This window comes from Anabrus simplex, chromosome 2 (assembly GCF_040414725.1).
Source record: "Anabrus simplex isolate iqAnaSimp1 chromosome 2, ASM4041472v1, whole genome shotgun sequence".
NCBI classification, from domain to species: Eukaryota; Metazoa; Arthropoda; class Insecta; order Orthoptera; family Tettigoniidae; genus Anabrus; species Anabrus simplex.
Window position 1 is genome coordinate 44,841,122 of NC_090266.1, and position 20,995 is coordinate 44,862,116.

General features: G+C 39.5%; 1 protein-coding gene across 14 annotated transcripts in view; it reads right to left on the reverse strand.

Annotated features, from left to right (window-relative positions):
- DPCoAC (dephosphocoenzyme A carrier) overlaps positions 1 to 20,995 on the reverse strand; it is a 569,632-nt gene that overhangs the window by 123,413 nt on the left and 425,224 nt on the right. For all 14 annotated transcript variants that reach the window (XM_067140249.2, XM_067140245.2, XM_067140244.2 and 11 more), the window contains 2 exons: positions 19,353 to 19,466; positions 13,923 to 14,116 (listed from right to left, as the gene is read on the reverse strand). In XM_067140249.2, coding sequence (XP_066996350.1) covers positions 13,923 to 14,116; positions 19,353 to 19,466 — 308 coding nt within the window. The remainder of the gene's footprint in view (positions 1 to 13,922; positions 14,117 to 19,352; positions 19,467 to 20,995) is intronic.

Here is a 20,995-nt window from a genome sequence, read left to right on the forward strand (position 1 = left end):
AGAGAGTAGTGAAAGAAGAAAAGGAGAAGAGTTAGGAAATATTCACCTAGAAAATAGAGGAAGACAACAAAGGGAATCCAAAACTGTTATATGGGTTGTTGAAAAGTAAGAGGTCTGATAGAGAAGATATAAAAGCAATTGAAACAAAGATGGGGATATTGTTAGGGACATGGAAGACATCAGGGAAGAGACGCAGAATTATTTTGAAAGCTTAATGAATGTTGAAAATGAACAAGAAAAAGACACTGAAGTCATTGAAGTAGAGGGAAAACAGTATCCAATTTCTTGGGCAGAAACTGAAAATGCCCTAAAACAGATGAAAGGTGGGAAGACGGCAAGAGTAAATGAGCTGACAGTGGATATGATTAAGGCAGCTGGAAACCATGGAATACAATGGTTGCATCGGATACTGGGGGTGATATGGAAAAAGAATAAAGTGCCGGATGAATGGAAAAAACCGAGCTCGATAGCTGCAGTCGCTTAAGTGCAGCCAGTATCCAGTATTCGGGAGATAGTAGGTTCGAACCCCACTATCGGCAGCCCTGAAGATGGTTTTCCGTGGTTTCCCATTTTCACACCAGGCAAATGCTGGGGCTGTACCTTAATTAAGGCCATAGCCACTCCCTTTCCACTCCTAGTCCTTTTCCTGTCCCATCATCGCCAAAAGACCTATCTGTGTCGGTGCGACGTAAAGCAACTAGCAAAAAAAAAAAAAAAAAAAAAAAAAAAAAATAGAAAAAGGGAATTATAATACCACTATTCAAGAAGGACGTAAAGAGAAGTACACCAACTGCCGAGGAATCACACTACCACACTACTATCACACTGCCTTAAGATAATGGAAAAGATAACAGAAAAGAGATTGAATAAAATACTAGAACACCAATTTGAGGAACAGCACAGATGCAGAAGTAATTCAGGAATGATAGACCTCAATTTTTTTCCTCTATCAGTTAATGGAGAAACATTGGGAGAAAAGAAAGGACTTGATAGTAGTGTACCTGGATTTGGAAAAGGCATATGACAGTGTGCCAAAGGATAAAATAGGGCAATGCTTGAGGAAGCATAATGTCCTGATTCATTAATAAAAAAGTTCAAATACTGTATGAAGGTTGTGAGACCAGTGTAGAAGTGGGAGGTGGAAGATCAAAATGGTTTAAGACAAAGAGGGGTGTTCAGCAAGGTTACTCAATATACGTTATGCAATCAAAGAGCCATAAAGCCCAACGTGAATGTTAGGAGGAAATCACAAGTACTCTACAACTAAAATAGACAATTCCATTGCTTAAATGAATTATTATGGGCAAATAGAGTGGAACCTCGATTCTTCGTTTTAGGAGGGACCACCGTAAAAAAAACATACAACACGGGAAAACGGAAAATCCGGGAATGAATGAACCATGAACAATTTGGCTAAATATTACAAAAAGAGATATATGTATACTTAAAATCTTACAAACACCCCTAAACCAAACCAAACTACACCCCCAATGGGCCTTCCGCCTACCAAGCGACCGCTGCTCGGTCTGAACGCCTGCAGAATACGAGGTGACGCATGGTAAGTGTGACGAATCCTCTCGGCCCTTATTCCTGGCTCTCTAGACCAGGGTCACCATCTCACCATTAAATACCCCCTTAATTAAAGGTAATCGTCGAATGAATGAACCTGGAACCAGCCCTCATATCCAGGTAAAAACGCCTGACCTAGCCGGGAATCGAACCTGGGTCCTCTATGTGAGAGGCAGGTAAGTTCGACCGTGGGGCCAGCTTCAAACATTAATTACCAGTACGCGACTTAAAAAGTTTCGCAACTTTACATTCAGTTTTACCGGGGAAACTTCGTCGGTTTCCTCTGAAAACTTCTTTCGGTTCAGCAACTCTGATCGGTCAAACTGTTCGAAAAACCAAATAACATCAAGCCAAACAATCGACCATAAGTATTTTTTTATTCTCTAATCTAATAAAATAAAGCACATTGGATACAAAAGCGCCCAACATGATGGCGAAATCCCTAATTCTTTAAACATTCAATTGTAATTTGATCACCGGTATACTGTTCATAGTCAGTGTGTGGAAATCTTGTACCATGTAAATTAGGCCTACGACCTACATCGACTTTTAAAGGTCGTGTTGAACTCAAGAACATTGTTTCAAATGTAAGTATCGATTCTCAAGTTTTCGAATTCATTATATTCAATTATGTCCGTCACTAATCACGATTAAATTGGAAAGAGAAAAGGTATCATCAAAACTTCTGAATTTATGGTTATTCGCGACGTTGAGCGCAGCTCAGAAACGCGCTCCGCTGTCCAAGTCGGTACGAGTGCGAAATGATGCAAAGGTTTTTACATGTAACATGCGCAAATAAAACGACTGCGGTTTTAACATTTTAACCCAATAACGTGGAATTCCTAGTCTTACATTAGAACCAAAACAGTAATAGGCAATCCCAAAACCTCCCATGGCTTTATGTATGTAAGGTGCAACATCTGTTCTGGTCTTGATAACGTAATCATATACAATAATATTAAAATACTAAATTTGTGTTACATAAGGAGAAGGAGTTTAGATTCCTGCCTGAAAGCTCAGTGACTATACAGTGCCCTGAGGGAAGTGCCGAAAACCTGTTCGGCGATACACTCGGAAAAAGCAAAAAAAGTAAACATCTAACCCTGGACATAATGTAGACGCTTTGCAAGTACGAACATTTGACGAAACTTGCTCCGTCTTCAAGTAGAGCTGTCGAAATACGCTCTGTCTCCTTCCAATTGTTGTGGACATCTCTGCTTCATGATTTCAATTCTCTAAACAATACTACGCGAATGTGATGCTAAGATGGTCCCTTATGGAAGTTCACCGCCGATCGTTTTTCCGCTTCCTCAAATTACCGCAGTGACTGGATGTTAACACCAAGATCCGCCAAGTATGCCGTAGCCGTCCTTTCGTGAGATACAGTTTCTTGAAAAACACGTGATTGAGGATTTAGCGTTGATAGGACTGAAATTTCTGAACGGTTGATACAGGAAATCGTTTCTTCGAGGAACAGATAATGCGGGATTTTTACAATTAGGATGCTCGTGGGACCATGTAATTTGAACAGATAATACGGTAAAACGTAGTTTCCGGGAACATATAATCGAGGTTCTACTGTAGACAAAAAAGCAAGAAATTACCAATTACAAATAATTTAATAAAATAAACTGATGATTCTTTTGCTAAATAGACTATATACCATGAAGTAGGATGGATTCTGCTTAAAACAAATCATTACGTCTGAGTTAATGAGTAGGAAAACTGCACGAGAGATTATCTCCCATAATTTAGTAGTTAGCATTGCATACTGTTGTCTGGAAGATGCAGGGTTTGACATCCTGCCCCGGCATGAATTTCAGGTAAATTTGAGAATCTGGAATAGGATTCACTAAGCTTTATGAAGACAACTGAGGAACTATCTAACCTGAAATGGTAGCAACTCCAGTCACAAAAAATGGCATTTACATCACAAGGGACCAGTGCATTGATGAAACATCATCCAGTTCTGCCCCAAGGGAGATAACCAGCAGCCAGATGCCAACGGACGTCTGAGGCATGTTAGGTTTATAGTGACATTTTAAATGTCACATTGGGCCGATGACCTTCGATGTTAGGCCCCTTTAAACAACAAGCAGTAAATGTCACATTTGGCACACTAACTTTACCATTGGACTCTCCTCTTCTATCCTACTACATCCTATGGATTACTGCACTTCATGTTATCTTTTGAAATTAAAATATATGAGAAGGCAGGATTATTAGGCATCACCATATGGTTTATAGGACAGGGATGAAAGAGTTTTTAAAAACTAATTATGATCAGTGGTAAATGAGTCTCCCAGAAGAACAACCCATTGTCCACGTCATGGAAAACAGGCAACGACATGAAATAGGAGATGGCCTGTAGGGGTGATGTACTTGTGTACCCTGGAACTGACACGGTAGCTGTGAAGGCTGTACAGGAACCCTGAAAACTGATGGCTAAAAGGGCTCTGATGAAGACCTCTACAGCAGGGATGGCAGAGAAAATAGGCTTTGGTATGGCATAACTGATGTTGGAGGCAAAACGCTGCCCTAACTAACGCAACTAACTCGTTCACATGAGTTGTCCCTTATTACAAGTGAAAAACCAAAATACACCCGCCAGGCTGAGTGGCTCAGACGGTTGAGGCGCCGGCCTTATGATCCCAACTTGGCAGCTTCGATCCTGGCACAGTCTGATGGTATTTGAAGGTGATTAAATACGTCAGCCTCGTTCCAGTAGATTTACTGGCACTTAAAAGAACCCTTGCAGGTCTAAATTCCGGCACCTCGGCGTCTCTGAAAACTGTCATAATTAGTTAGTGGGATGTAAAAAACAATAACATTACTATTAGACATACAACTGACAGATTCTACGATGATGAAACTGGCATGGATTGCTGGCTTCGAATTTTTGTACATGGAATGGTCGGAGTATAAGTGGAAAAGAGATCAAATTAGGAAATGCTGAAGACGAATGTGAAATATCTCGATGTGACTGAGACGGACAAGAAAAGCAAAGGAAGCGAGACATTGGAAAGTGGTGTCACTTTTCTGTACAGTGGAATACATATGGGTGAAACAACAGGAGTAGGTTGTTTTTTTTATTATCTATTAACTTCATTTTGCGTATTGATGATTCTAATGATCACAAATATAAAGATAGGAACTTTCCACCTAATCAATACAATTATTTATTATAAAGTACTTAAAATAATTAACATTGCAGTACTGGTTTTGACCCTATGTATGGATCTTCTTCACCTGCTGAAGAACATTAGTCTTATTAAAAACAACATATAATATTATAACACTACTTATACTAATTATAAATGACTAATGCTAAATTACAATGATGTACTGTGGTGTTAAAATATGCTTGGAAGAGTAGTTTGAAAGTCAAAATGTTCACCAGTCCGTTGATGTTCACTCACATACTCATTCATTTGATTGCAGTGTTACAATGTTGATACTCTTATTTTAAATTTCAAAAATGTCTTAATACCAAGTTAATAGGTACTGTGTTTTGTAAAATCTGCATCAACAGGAAATTTGGTAATAAATTATCATAGTCTTGATGAGTTTGTACAATGAGAAAGGCGTGAGTCGTATATTTTGAACAATAAATTTAAGATCTTCTTATGGTTTGCTCATGGTCAAGTTGTTCGGGTTTGATGTCAAATTAATTAAAGTGCGAATGTTCCCCTCTTCATAACTGCGATCTGTTGGACTGTGCCAGATTGTTTACTTGTTGTCTTGGCCTAACATTTGTGTGCTTGTCAGGAGCGTGCCGTTCAGTGTCTAAGTATTTACTTCCCATCTATACTTTCTGCGTGCGGTTTGTCAAAAATTCCCAGATCCACAGATGCACCCTTTTATCAATGTTTGTTTCCACCAATTTCACAACCCAGCATGATTTTTGCAGCAAAGCATAATCCTAAGTGATTTTAACTAAATAAGATCTGATGTCAGAAATGTCATTGCTTCTTTTGTAACATGTCTAGTTTTCTTGTTAATTGCCATTTACTCTCTGAAATTGGGTCATTGCATTTCAATGGTGCTTTGTGAAAACAGAGAATCACCTGCTGTTAGTGTGGCCGCAGTTTGCCTTTTTAATGTTGTGGTCGCTTGTCAATTCAAACATCCTTCACTGACTTTGTCACCTCCATTGAATTCGTCTGATAACAGAGTCTATTCTTAGCTCGTGGTAGCGGCAATGTGGTGATGTCCTGTGACAGTCGGTCGCGTCGTGTGTATGGTGGAAGTCTGACCTTATTTTATACTGTGTTGTGTCACAGAGAGTTACAATAATTAAAAATCTTCCACGTTTTTGATACTTTTTATTTGCCTTTTAGCAAATTTTTATTTGTAAACAGTACATGTTTCGTTCTCACTTGGGAACATCTTCAGCTGTTGTTAAAGCTTAGGTGAATCGCTAAGTTTTTAAAACATTATTTGCAAGTACATTGATTCTCTTAAAAACTACTAGAATACCAATAAATTAAATGATGTTAAAACAATGTGGGGGTTAATGAAATGGGAATGGATGATTACATAGTTGGTCAGCTTAAAAACTATATCTATTCATTGGAATAGTTGTTAAAAGTTTCACTTTGTTACATTAAAAATGTTTGTCTGTCTTCCGGTTAAAAGGTTTTAAAAATGATTGACATCATGACACTGTTCAAATTGTTGTTGAATGTTTTTTCTCTTTCACTCCTTCCAGGTAAGCTTTTATTTATTATGAGCTTGCTTAAAGTGCCCTAAATTGAGTCTAATTGGGAACTTTGAAGCTGATTGCTGGTCAATTTTTGGGAAGGGAGTTTCATCTCAATTTCTGAAATGAAATGAAATAAGGAAATAGGAATTTGTTTTTGTAATGAAAACATGTGTCTTTACATAATAACTTAATATATAAAATGGTTCTTTACCTTGCTGTTGTTAGACTCCAATTCTACTGTGACCCTGGAGGGACGTTCGATGCTGCTTTACGTCTAGTATAGTAATGGTGTGTGTGTTCCGTTGTTTGTTCCTCCTTTCGGGGAGGCAAGGCTGCGAAGAGGGGAGGAGGCGTGTCGCTTACTGTCACGGCTTCGCCTTTAGAAGTGATGGGGAGAGGGGATGTACAAAATGGCGGAGGCTCGGTCTTATTTATCCTTTTACTGTCTGTGTTGTGTCTTTTGCCTAAAGCTTCAAGACTTGATAATATCCCTTCAAATATAGGATTTCTATTGTCACTTGTTTCATTCAGGTTATTGTCCTGATTGCTTTTTTATTCTATATAAATATATAGATTTTCTAATGTATTTAGAAGAGCTCCTTTGTTTATTTTATGCAATATAGTTAAATCCTGCTCTATGGTTGTGAACTGATGTTCGGTTGAACTCATGTGTTGGTCCATCGCGGAAATTTTTTTATGACTTTCAGCATTGACATGCTCTAGGTATCTTACAGTAAAACTGCGCCCTGTTTGTCCGACATAACCTTTTCCACATTGATGACACTTCAATTTGGAAACTCCTGATACAGAATGTTTGTTTTTTCCTAGGGAATTAACACTATTGTAATTAAATAATTTTTGCTTTGTGTTATTGCTGGTTGAATACGCGATCTTATAGTTATATTTTCTAAACAATATAAGTTGGGGTTATTAAACGTCAACTTGGCGTATTTGTCTTTCTTTTTTGTTTCAGGTGTTAGATTAGTTTGTAATTTCTGTTTGAATTTACCGATTATTTTGTTTATTATTTTTAGTTCAAAACCGTTGTATTGGGCTTGTTTGCACATAAAGAGCAGTTCTTTTTCTCGTTCTGTGTGTGTAAGGGGTATATTAAATGCTCTATATATGTAACTGTAGTAAGCTGACCTTTTTTGTGATTCCGGGTGCAATGAGTAGTTTTTTATTGTAATGGGAGTAAAAGTGGGTTTTCTGTGTATCTGTGTATATAACACGGAAAAAGGAAAAGTTTGTCTTCAAGATACAAAGAAAACCCACTTTTACTCCCATTACAATAAAGAACTACTCATTGCACACGGAATCACAAAAAAGGCCAGCTTACTACAGTTACATATATAGAGCGTTTTTAATATACCCCTTACACACACAGAACGAGAAAAAGAACTGCTCTTTATGTGCAAACAAGCCCAATACAACGGTTTTGAACTAAAAATAATAAACAAAATAATCGGTAAATTCAAACAGAAATTACAAACTAATCTAACACCTGAAACAAAAAAGAAAGACAAATACGCCAAGTTGACGTTCAATAACCCCAACTTATATACAGTAGCCAATTTGTTTAGAAAATATAACTATAAGATCGCGTATTCAACCAGCAATAAGACAAAGCAAAAATTATTTAATTAAAATAGTGTTAATTCCCTAGGAAAAAACAAACATTCTGAATCAGGAGTTTACAAATTGAAGTGTCATCAATGTGAAAAAAGTTATGTCGGACAAACAGGGCGCAGTTTTACTGTAAGATACCTAGAGCATGTCAATGCTGAAAGACATAAAAAAAAAAATCCGTGATGGGCCAACACATGAGTTCAACCGGACATCAGTTCACAACCATAGAGCAGGATTTAACTATATTGCATAAAATAAACAAAGGAGCTCTTCTAAATACATTAGAAAATCTATATATTTATATAGAATAAAAAAGCAATCAGGACAATAACCTGAATGAAACAAGTGACAATAGAAATCCTATATTTGAAGGGATATTATCAAGTCTTGAAACTTTAGGCAAAAGACACAACACAGACAGTAAAAGGATAAATAAGATCGAGCCTCCGCCATTTTGTACATCCCCTCTCCCCACCACTTCTAAAGGCGAAGCCGTGACAGTAAGCGACACGCCTCCTCCCCTCTTCGCAGCCTTGCCTCCCCGAAAGGAGGAACAAACAACAGAACACACACACCATTACTATACTAGACGTAAAGCAGCATCGAACGTCCCTCCATGGTCACAGTAGAATTGGAGTCTAACAACAGCAAGGTAAAGAACCATTTTATACATTAAGTTATTATGTAAAGACACATGTTTTCATTACAAAAACAAATTCCTATTTCCTTATTTCATTTCATTTCATTTCAGAAATTGAGATGAAACTCCCTTCCCAAAAATTGACCAGCAATCAGCTTCAAAGTTCCCAATTAGACTCAATTTAGGGCACTTTAAGCAAGCTCATAATAAATAAAAGCTTACCTGGAAGGAGTGAAAGAGAAAAAACATTCAACAACAATTTGAACAGTGTCATGATGTCAATCATTTTTAAAACCTTTTAACCGGAAGAAAAACAGACATTTTTAATGTAACAAAGTGAAACTTTTAACAACTATTCCAATGAATAGATATAGTTTTTAAGCTGACCAACTATGTAATCATCCAGTCCCATTTCATTAACCCCCACATTGTTTTAATATCATTTAATTTATTGGTATTCTAGTAGTTTTTAAGAGAATCAATGTACTTGCAAATAATGTTTTAAAAACTTAGCGATTCACCTAAGCTTTAACAACAGCTGAAGATGTTCCCAAGTGAGAACGAAACATGTACTGTTTACAAATAAAAATTTGCTAAAAGGCAAATAAAAAGTATCAAAAACATGGAAGATTTTTAATTATTGTAACTCTCTGTGTTTAGATTTTGATACGGAAAATGAAGCTGATTACTTGCAAACTGTGTTGTGTTGCGAAAGTGGAAAGTGTGTAGGAATTAGAAGAAGATGAGTGAATAAGTCAGACTCATTCTGTTCCCTTTGTAGGTGTTATATTAGGAAGACACAGAGTAGTCCAATAACTGCATCGGTGAAATGTTGATATTATGCATATTTTAAAATTAGGAGACTTGGAAAAGTCATGGATTCCCCATGTCATTTTTAAAACGAGCCTAGAAAGCCTACGACAGTGGAGCACTGGGAAACGTAAGGCCCTTCCATTTGGGATAGGGATGGTCTAGCGCGAGGCCCAGGACCATAGCAGTGACTGTTACTTTTGCATGTGTAAAGTAGCAGGATTCAATAAGAGAAACAAGGACTGTATTGTATACCCAAATTTAAAGTCAGCGATGAGACCTGTTCCTCATGGACCGGAAATTCCAATACCTTCATCTCCCACCAGTTTACCTGACTGTGACTCTGAGGGTTCCTCAAATTCCAATGACAAGTTGATATGGCTTTTTCACCATCCGAAGATGCAAGAAGTCCACAATTGTTTAAACAGTCGGAGTTGAGTGACCTGGTATGAGACCTTTGTCTCAAGAAGGAAAAATGTGAACTGCTAGGGTCACGGTTGAAAGAAAAAATCTTCTTGTGCCTGGAACTACCTTTTCTTGGTATAGACATGAGAGATAAGGAGTTAAGGAAGTATTTCCAGACGGAACATTACCTGACCTACTACTGTGACATTCCAGGATATCTAGAACAGCTAAGGAGGGATTACAATCCTGAAGAATGCAGATTGTTTGTGGATTCATCTAAGAGGAGTTTAAAGGCTGTACTACTTCATAATACAAACATTCTAGCTTTGATTCCTGTGGCACATTTCGTTTCACTAAAAGAAATTTATATGACAGTGCAAACTGATTTAGAAAAATCAAATATCATGAGCACTGGTGGGATGTGTGTAGTGACTTGAAGGTGTGGGGTATTCTATTAGGACAACAAGCAGGCTTTACTAAATTCCCTTGTTATTTATCGCAATGGGACAGCAGGGCTAGGGACAAACATTGGTCTACACCTTTCTGGCCCAAGAGGCAAGTTTTTACACCTGCTGTTAAAAAAGGTTACAAATGTTGCCTTAGTTGACCCACAAAACCTTATTTTGCCACCGCTACACATCAAACTGGGAATCATGAATCATGAAGCAGTTTGTTAAGGCCTTAGACAAAAGTAACCTCTGTTTCAAGTACACTGCAGTCAATTTTCCACATTTATCTGATGCAAAGGTCAAGGAAGGCATTTTTAATCGACCATAAATTAGAAAGCTTCTGAAAGACAGAAACTTCGAACAGATGATGAATCCCGTGGAACTTGCTGCATGGATTTCAATAAAGGACATCATGATGAAGTTTCTAGGAAATGTAAAGGATGAACAGTATGAAATAACAGTGCAAATGATGTTGAATCACATGAAAGAGTTGGGGTGCAGAATGAGTCTGAAACTGCACTTCCTTCATTCTCATCTCGATCACTTTCTGGAAAATCTCGGGGCTGTTAGTGAAGAGATGAGAGAGAGGTTCCACTAGGACATCCAGGAGGCAGAAAGTAGATACCAGGGGAGGTGGGATGTACCAATGATGGCCGACAACGGTTTTTTTTTTTTTTTGCTAGGGGCTTTACGTCGCTCCGACACAGATAGGTCTTATGGCGACGATGGAATAGGAAAGGCCTAGGAGTTGGAAGGAAGTGGCCGTGGCCTTAATTAAGGTACAGCCCCAGCATTTGCCTGGTGTGAAAATGGGAAACCACGGAAAACCATCTTCAGGGCTGCCGATAGTGGGATTCGAACCTACTATCTCCCGGATGCAAGCTCACAGCCGCGCGCCTCAACGCGCACGGCCAACTCGCCCGGTCGACAACTGTTGGTGTTTGAAAAGAGAAGACAAACATGATGCAGTCAGACGCTGGGCAGCCAAGCGTTCATTCCGAGGGAACATCTAGGACCGCTAATTGTTTTTCACATTTATGAATTCATAAAGATACTGAATAAAAGTTATATTTTTCACTTGTAAATCACAATGAATTGTCAAAATAAATTGTTGAAGTGTCATTGCCTAAGAGTTGTTTATGTGTTTTTGTGCAAATCACTATTATATATAAAGGCTAAATACTTTGCTGTAATTTTATACTCAATAATTATTCATTGTATATAATAATTCAAGACAAAATTCAACTATTTCTAAATATAAATAATATAAAAAAATATAAATAAATATTTCCAAAATTATCAACATTTGTCAGTACTTTTTATATGCAATATTCAAGTCTATTTCTTATTTTGCTATACCTATTGTGAGAAAATGTGACATGATATGCAGAAATGGACAAAGAATTCGTGTTCAGTGACCCAAAATTAGTTAAGATCACCTATCACACCTCTTGCTCCAAAGAAAAAATTAAAATGCTGGGTTATGTTTTTGGACCAGAATGTCATATGGTACTACATCAAATGCTTAAGCAAAATCAATTACAATAGCATCAACTTGCACATCTTTATCCAATGACTCGCTAATCATTTGAACGAGTGACAACATCTGGCTATCACAGGAGAAACCTTTCCTAAAACCGTGTTGACGGCCATTAATCCATGAACTTTTCGGGGTGTGATATATGTACTATCACATAACGCCCCCTAGGTGAATCGATGATATCACGTATTATGACTTTCTCCCATTGTTTCTCTTATATATTCTGAAATGAGGTGATCCATTTGTTTGAATACAATGGACGTAAGGTTACTGGGTCTATAGTTGTCCATTAGCAGCCTGTTACCCCCTTTAAAAATTGGGACAATAGATGCTTTCTTCCAGTCATCTGGAATTTGCATATTGTTGTGAGACACGGTAAATAGTATTTCCAAATAGCGTACAATAGCTCTACCTCTCAGTTTCAGAATAACCCTAGCAATATCATCACGCCCTGTCGACTTAGTTTTCCTTAAGATCAATTCTTTCCTGAATTTTTCTACAGCTAATTTGGAAGAGAGAATAATCAGTGTTATTGATAACGTCTTTCACCAGGCTATTCTGCTCATTAAATATGAAGGTCAATCAAATATAAACAGAATTTTTGTTCCGAACACCAACAGTTGGTAGGACTGGCTACACACTTCTGCTATGATTAGGCGGAACCGTTAGGAATGGGGAGAGCATGCTGTTAAATATTTCCCGCCTTTCCATCAGTAACGCTCACGATGTCGGAGCAACAGGTGCACCCCTGCATTGTGCAACACATAATTATAAAATTTCTTGTTCAAGGAGTTACAGTGGCGGAAATTCGCCAGAGATTGACTACACAGTTCGGTCATCAAACACTGTCAAGGACGCGCGTTTGCCTGCCATAAAAAGTTCAAGGAAGGATGAGAACGTGTGGAAAATCAGCAACACAATCGCTGTCCTCAGACCAGCATTACAGATGAAAACATTTGTGCGGTTAAAGACATTATTGACAATTGATTTTTTGCATGAGCAACACACAATCAATGCTGCTTACTACTGCAAGCTTTTGAACAAGGCAAGGGTTGCATATCGCCAGAAAAGACGAGACCAACCAATTCAACAGCTCATCCTCCTCCACAACAATGCCCGGCTCCATTCTGCAGTTCTAACTCTCTCCAAGGTACAGGAAATGCACTGGATTACACTTGATCATCCTCCTTACAGCCCAGACTTATCGCCCTCCGATTTTCATTTGTTCGAACCACTTAAAGAAGATCTAGGAGGGCAACGATATGAAGATGACAAGTGTAGGAAGACTTTGTGCGCAACTGGCTGGTGACACGACCCTGTTCTTTTTATGATGAGGGCATCAGAAAGCTACCCATACGCTGGGACAAATGCATTTCCAAAGCAGTAAACTATGTGGGAAAAAAATTATAATTGCCTTGTGTTTTTCAATAAATGAATTTAAATACAAAAATAAAAACCTGTTTATATTTCATCCCCCCTCATACGTTCCCATACAATGATTTAATTCATTAGCTATTAGTAAATCGTCAGTAATTACCTCACCTTCTCTGGATATTATCACTGACACATCTTGAAGTCTAAAGGAAGTCGCTGAATATTGTTACGTGGATAGTAAAATTACTAACGATGGCAGAAGTGAGGACGACATAAACTGCAGACTAGCACAAGCAAGGAAGGACTTTCTTAAGGAAATAAATTTGCTCACTTCGAACACTGATATAGGAATTTGAAAGGTATTTTTTAAGACTTTCGTCTGGAGCGTGGCACTCTGACAAAGTGAAAGGAGAACAATCTGGCTAAATTTGACAAGAAGGAGAGATAGAATGGTAGGACATGTCTTAAAGACACCCAGGACTTGTTTACTTGGTTTTTGAGGGAAGTATGGGCAGTAAGAACAGTAGGAGTAGCCTAAGGTATGAATAAGACAAGCAGATTAGAGCAGTTGTAGGATGTAGTAGTTACATAGAAATGAAAATGTTAGCACAGGGCAGGGTGGCATGGAGAGCTGCATCAAACCAGTCTATAAACTGATGACTCAAACAATAACAATCTGTACTAGGAAGGATTATACTTTATATCAAGCTTCCTTGATTTAATTAAAACGGAAAGGATCTAACAAAGCAAGATGTAAAATAACAATTTATTTTGAAGTCATTCACATGCATGTGTTCTTACGTTTTGTTTTTGTCGGTGTCCACATGGAGTATTCTCTTCCACTGCTCATGTGCAGTGAACTGGATTGCTGCATAAGGCACGATACGTGCCATTGTGGCAGAGTTACCACGCCACAGACTAAGTAGCCCCTCCCTCTTGTAAGTGTTTTCTAGGAAACGCAAAGCCCCTCGAGCGGAATATGGACTATTTGAGATCTGGAAAACAAAATACACAATGTTAGATATGAACAAGAATTCACAATATGCATTGTTACATGCTCTCAAAACAAATGTGTTCTTTATTCTTTCCAAAAGTAGGTCTGCATACATAGTATTTGTGTTTCAGTTACCTGAAGGCACTTTAAGCAAAGTAGTTTCCAGGGTAAAGACACCCTCCAAGGAACATCCATTAACTGCACAACAGACGCCATGGCAGAAAAAGTGAGGTCTCCTCAAAGAGTTGATTGGTGTCTAAGCTTTATGTGGTTCAGGTGCTCTAATGTAATACGTAAAAGGAGAGAAAAATCTTAATTATAATGGGAGAGGAGAGTGAAGTGGTAGGCCAGAGAAGAGAAAGTAATATGGTGGGACAAGGTAATGAAAGAGGAAGCTGGCTGGTAGAATTCTGTACTGATCATAATTTAATCCTTGCTAACATTTGATTCAAAAACCACAAATGACGGCAAGTCTGAAATACAGGAAGATATCAAAATACGTTCCATTACAGTTAGGCAAAGATCAAGAAACCTGTTGTTGGACTGGAAGACCTCCCCAGAAGCAGATATGGACTTTGAACACAACTTGGTGGTCATGAACTGCCAAATGAAATTGAAGAAATTGATAGTAAAGTAAACTTGTGTCCTCGTCCTTAGATTGTGCACCCCCAATGGAGGTGCACTCCATGCATCATTTTAGACACATACCAGCCCTCCTGCCTTCCATAAATCTATATCTGTACCAGGAATTGAGCCCAGGCCACATAAGATGGCAGCTAATAGTACTAACCATCTCACCATTGAGGCAGACAAGGAAATGATGAAAGGAAGGAATGCAAAGAGACGGGAATCCGTCCGTCCGTCCATCCATCCATCCATCCATCCATCCATCCATCCATCCATCCTGATCTGCATTTAGGGCAGTCGCCCAGGTGGCAGATTCCCTATCTGTTGTTTTGCTAGCTTTTCCTTAAATGATTTCAAAGAAATTGGAAATTTATTGAACATCTCCCTTGGTAAGTTATTCCAATCCGTAACTCCCCTTCCTATAAATGAATATTTCCCCAATTTGTCCTCTTGAATTCCAACTTTATCTCATATTGTGATCTTTCCTATTTTTAAAGACGCCACTCAAACTTATTCGTCTTCTAATATCATTCCACGCCATCTCTCCGCTGACAGCTCGGAACATACCACTTATTACATGTAACTAATCTCATACCACTAAATGATATGAGTAATGAAGTGGAATCACAGGTTAGGCTTTTTGGGGATGATGTTATTCTGTATAGAGTAATAAATAAGTTACAAGATTCTGAGCAACTGCAACGTGACCTCGATAATGTTGTGAGATGGACAGCAGGCAGTGGTATGTTGATAAACAGGGTTAAAAGTCAGGTTGTGAGTTTCACAAGTAGGAAAAGTCTCTGGTAAGACCCCAACTAGAGTATGATTCCAGTGTATGGGAACCTCACCAGGATTACTTGATTCAACCTGACTTTTAACCCAGTTTATCAACATACCACTGCCTGCTGTCAATCTCACAACATTATCGAGGTCACGTTGCAGTTGCTCAGAATCTTGTAACTTATTTATTACTCTATACAGAATAACATCATCCCCGAAAAGCCTTACCTCTGATTCCACTTCATTACTCATATCATTTATATATATAAGAAAACAGAAAGGTCCAATAATACTGCCCTGAGGAATTCCCTTCTTAATTATTACAGTGTCAGATACGGCTTCGCCTATTCTAATTCTCTGAGATCCACTTTCTAGAAATAGAGCAACCCATTCAGTCACTCTTTTGTCTAGTCCAGTTGCACTCATTTTTGCCAGTAGTCTCCCATGAGTGAGTTTCACAAATAGGAAAAGTCCTCTCAGTTTTAATTACTGTGTTGATGGGGTGAAAGTTCCCTTTGGGGATCATTGTAAATACCTAGGTATTAATATAAGGAAAGATCTTCATTGGGAAAATCACATAAATGGAGTTGTAAATAAAGGGTACAGATCTCTGCACATGGTTATGAGAGTATTTAGGGGTTGTAGTAAGGATGTAAAGTAGAGAGCATATTTGTCTCTGGTGAGAACCCAACTGGAGTAGGGTTCTAGTGTATGGGACCCTTACCAGGATTACTTGATTCAGGAACTGGAAAAAATCCAAAGAAAAGCAGCTCGATTTGTTCTGGGCGATTTCCGACAAAAGAGTAGCGTTACAAAAATGTTGCAAAGTTTGGGCTGGGAAAACTTGGGAGAAAGGAGGCGAGCTGCTCGATTAAGTGGTATGTTCCGAGCTGTTAGTGGAGAGATACCGTGGGAGGACATCAGTAGACGAATAAGTTTGAATGGTGTCTTTAAAAGTAGGAAAGATCACAATATGAAGATAAAGTTGGAATTCAAGAGGACAAATTGGGGCAAATATTCGTTTATAGGAAGGGGAGTTAGTGATTGGAATAACTTACCAAGGGAGATGTTCAATAAATTTCCAATTTCTTTGGAATTATTTAAGAAAAGGCTAGGAAAACAACAGATGGGGAATCTGCCACCTGGGTGACTGCCCTAAATGCAGATCAGTAGTGATTGATTGATTGATCCACCCTATCAAATACTTTAGACAGGTCAATCACAATACAATCCATTTGACCTCCTAAATCCAAGAAATCTGCTATGTCTTGCAGGAATCCTACAAGTTGAGCTTCAGTGGAATAACCTTTCCTAAAACCGAACTGCCTTCTATGGAACCATTCATTAATTTTGCAAACATGTCTAATACACTGACTGACAGAGCAAATGCAACACCAAGAAGGAGTGGTCAGAACTTTATGCCAATTGCAGGGTAGACTGACGTCACTGAGGTATGCTCATGATGTGAAATGCACCGCTGTGCCGCGCACGTAGCGAACGATAAATGGGACACGGCGTTGGCGAATGGCCCACTTCGTACCGTGATTTCTCAGCCGACAGTCATTGTAGAACGTGTTGTCGTGTGCCACAGGACACGTGTATAGCTAAGAATGCCAGGCCGCCGTCAACGGAGGCATTTCCAGCAGACAGACGACTTTACGAGGGGTATGGTGATCGGGCAGAGAAGGGCAGGTTGGTCGCTTCGTCAAATCGCAGCCGATACCCATAGGGATGTGTCCACGGTGCAGCGCCTGTGGCGAAGATGGTTGGCGCAGGGACATGTGGCACGTGCGAGGGGTCCAGGCGCAGCCCGAGTGACGTCAGCACGCGAGGATCGGCGCATCCGCCGCCAAGCGGTGGCAGCCCCGCACGCCATGTCAACCGCCATTCTTCAGCATGTGCAAGACACCCTGGCTGTTCCAATATCGACCAGAACAATTTCCCGTCGATTGGTTGAAGGAGGCCTGCACTCCCGGCGTCCGCTCAGAAGACTACCATTGACTCCACAGCATAGACGTGCACGCCTGGCATGGTGCCGGGCTAGAGCGACTTGGATGAGGGAATGGCGGAACGTCGTGTTCTCCGATGAGTCACGCTTCTGTTCTGTCAGTGATAGTCACCGCAGACGAGCGTGGCGTCGGCGTGGAGAAAGGTCAAAACCGGCAGTAACTGTGGAGCGCCCTACCGCTAGACAACGCGGCATCATGGTTTGGGGCGCTATTGCGTATGATTCCACGTCACCTCTAGTGTGTATTCAAGGCACGTTAAATGCCCACCGCTACGTGCAGCATGTGCTGCGGCCGGTGGCACTCCCATACCTTCAGGGGCTGCCCAATGCTCTGTTTCAGCAGGATAATGCCCGCCCACACACTGCTCGCATCTCCCAACAGGCTCTACGAGGTGTACAGATGCTTCCGTGGCCAGCGTACTCTCCGGATCTCTCACCAATCGAACACGTGTGGGATCTCATTGGACGCCGTTTGCTAACTCTGCCCCAGCCTTGTATGGACGACCAACTGTGGCAAATGGTTGACAGAGAATGGAGAACCATCCCTCAGGACACCATCCGCACTCTTATTGACTCTGTACCTCGATGTGTTTCTGCGTGCATCGCTGCTCGTGGTGGTCCTACATCCTACTGAGTCGATGCCGTGCGCATTGTGTAACCTGCATATCGGTTTGAAATAAACATCAATTATTCTTCCGTGCCGACTCTGTTTTTTCCCCAACTTTCATCCCTTTCGAACCACTCCTCCTTGGTGTTGCATTGTCACTGTCAGTCAGTGTATAATCAGAAAGAATGCTTTCTCAAAGCTTACATGCAATGCATGTCAAACTGACTGACCTGTAACTTAAAGGTTTATGTCCATCACCCTTTTCTTTGTACACAGCGGCTACTATAGCAACTCTCCATTCATTTGGTATAGCTCCTTTGTGCAAACAATAATCAAATAAGTACTTCAGATATGGTACTATATCCCAACCCATTGTCATTAGTATATCTCCGGAAATCTTATTTCCAGCTGCTTTTCTAGTTTCAGTTCTAGTTTGATGTCTAGAAGAGAGAAGATTGATTGCAGCATTACCCAACCCAGAAATAGTTTGGATAAATGCTGGACTGCACCTGTACAAGCAGCATTGCATAACTACTAGCGGAGCACAGACAGGAAAACTGCAAACATTAGCACTGGTGCTATGCATATCAGCAGTAGAATGTACAGCTTCTGTTCAAGTCACATTCCTGTTGCATTCAATGAAACTGCCTGGATCATCACAGGATGCCTTAAACCAACACCTGTTCACAAACTCTACTCACTCATAGGAATCGCATCCCCCTGATGTCCGAAGGAAGATACTAACAGATGCTCAGCACAAATGCATATGGAAGTAAAACGCCACCCCACTGTATGGACTTCACAAACTTCACTGCTGCCTGAAGACTAGGAAGAGCTTCTTCACTATATCCCAGACTCTTCAAGAATCTCATGAAATCATTTCATTAAGTCGTGAAAGGAGAAGTTGAATGATCCAAAAATGTAGTTCAGAAAAGAGGAAAGCTCCCTTACACCATCTGGGGATATGTCAAGAGGCTGAGAACTGGTGTTTCAAGATGAAACGAAAAGTGGGGATTACTCCCAGCAGGAAGAACCACAAATTGTGAGTGTGGAGCCATTCAGGACCAACAGGACCAAGCACATCATCTGGTCTATGGGAGTCTTAGTGAGCACCGCCCAGCTTAAGATATCTTGGAAGTAAATGGTTAAGACCCAATCGATCACTGAATTCTGGAAACAATGCATTTGACCTAGATAAAGTAAGTAAGTACTCACCTGGAAATTAATTTTTGTCCGATCAAGAGGGGCTATTGTAGTCTTCGCAGCTGCACCAGCAATAGCTCCTGCCATCAGGCTTGTCAACACGATCTCCGTATTGGAGAAGTTGCGCTACAGAAGAAAAATATGACCATTTAATTGGTTTCCATTAGAACTATGGAGGGCTTGGGGGCATACATTCTAATGGTTTACAAAAAGAGCTTCAAAAAGCATAGAATAGGGAAAAAATATGTTTTTCCAAAATATTTGCATTACATAATCAACTTTTACCCTTTAAATTCACATATTGGCTACTCTGAGCATAACTGCAATTTACACATGTCAATATCACCCCCTCCTTTCCTGCTAAATTCTGAAAAAGAAAGATCTGAAGCACCAAAAATATTTCATTAGTTATTTTAACACATTAGCTTACTTTTCTCTTTTTGCATTGGGCCTGTTTCTGGTATTTTATCACCTTTATTCATCTTTTCCCTTTTGTCTCTTCTCTTTTGCTGTGTTTATACAGCTTTCTTCTTATCCCACACTTACCATACCAAGACAAGATCTGCCAAATGCACCCTCCTGGTGAAGCGAGGAAACGGGAATGAGCATATTGAGAGGCTGACAAGAAATGGATGGAGAAGAATTTGTGTTGATACGAAAGACAAGCTCAGAAACGTGGCATTCACAGATCTAAAAATGGCACTCTATGTTTATTGGACCAAGCTATTTGAGATTCTGAAAGTGATTGGGTTCAGATACCGAGAACAAAGAATTATCTGCAATCTCATTAAAAATCAGTCTGCAGTGATAAGAATTGAGGGCATTGAAAAAGAAGCAGGAATCCAGAAAGGAATGAGGCAAGGCTGCAGTTTGCCCTCCCCCCATGTTTTCAATATTAACATAGAACAGGCAGTAAAAGAAATCAAAGAGGGATTTGGAAAGGGAATCACAATCCAAGGAGAGGAAATGAAAACCCTGAGATTTGCCAATGATATTGTTATTTTATCTGAGACTGGAGAAGAACTCGAGAAGTTACTGAATGGTATAGATGGAGTCTTGGGTAAGGAGTACAACATGAAAATAAATAAGTCCAAAACAGAGGTAATGGAGTGCAGTCGAACAAAAGTAGATAATGCAGGTAATATTAGATTAGGAAACGAAGTAGATGAATATTGCTACCTGGGCTGTAAAATAACTCACAATGGTAGAAGTAATGAGGACATAAAATGCAGACTAGCACAAGCAAGGAAAAGCTTTCTTAAGAAAATAAATTTGCTTATTTCTAACATTTATATAGGAATTAGAAAGATGTTTCTGAAGACTTTCGTCTGGAATGTGGCATTGTATGGAAGTGAAACATGGACGATAACTAGCTCAGGAGGAAAGAGAATAGAAGCTTCTGAAATGTGGTGTTACAAAGAATGCTGAAGGTGAGATAGATACATCGAATCAAGAATGAAGGGATACTGAATTGAACAGGTGAAAGGAGATTGATATGGTTAAATTTGATAACAAGAAGGACACATCATAAGCCTTCATGGGTGATGCTCATTTATAGCCGTAGGTGGCAAAGAAAATAAAAATGCATGCAAAATTTTGGGGAATTTAATAAAACCATGAATATATGCCTAAATATACCACATACGTTGTTTAGG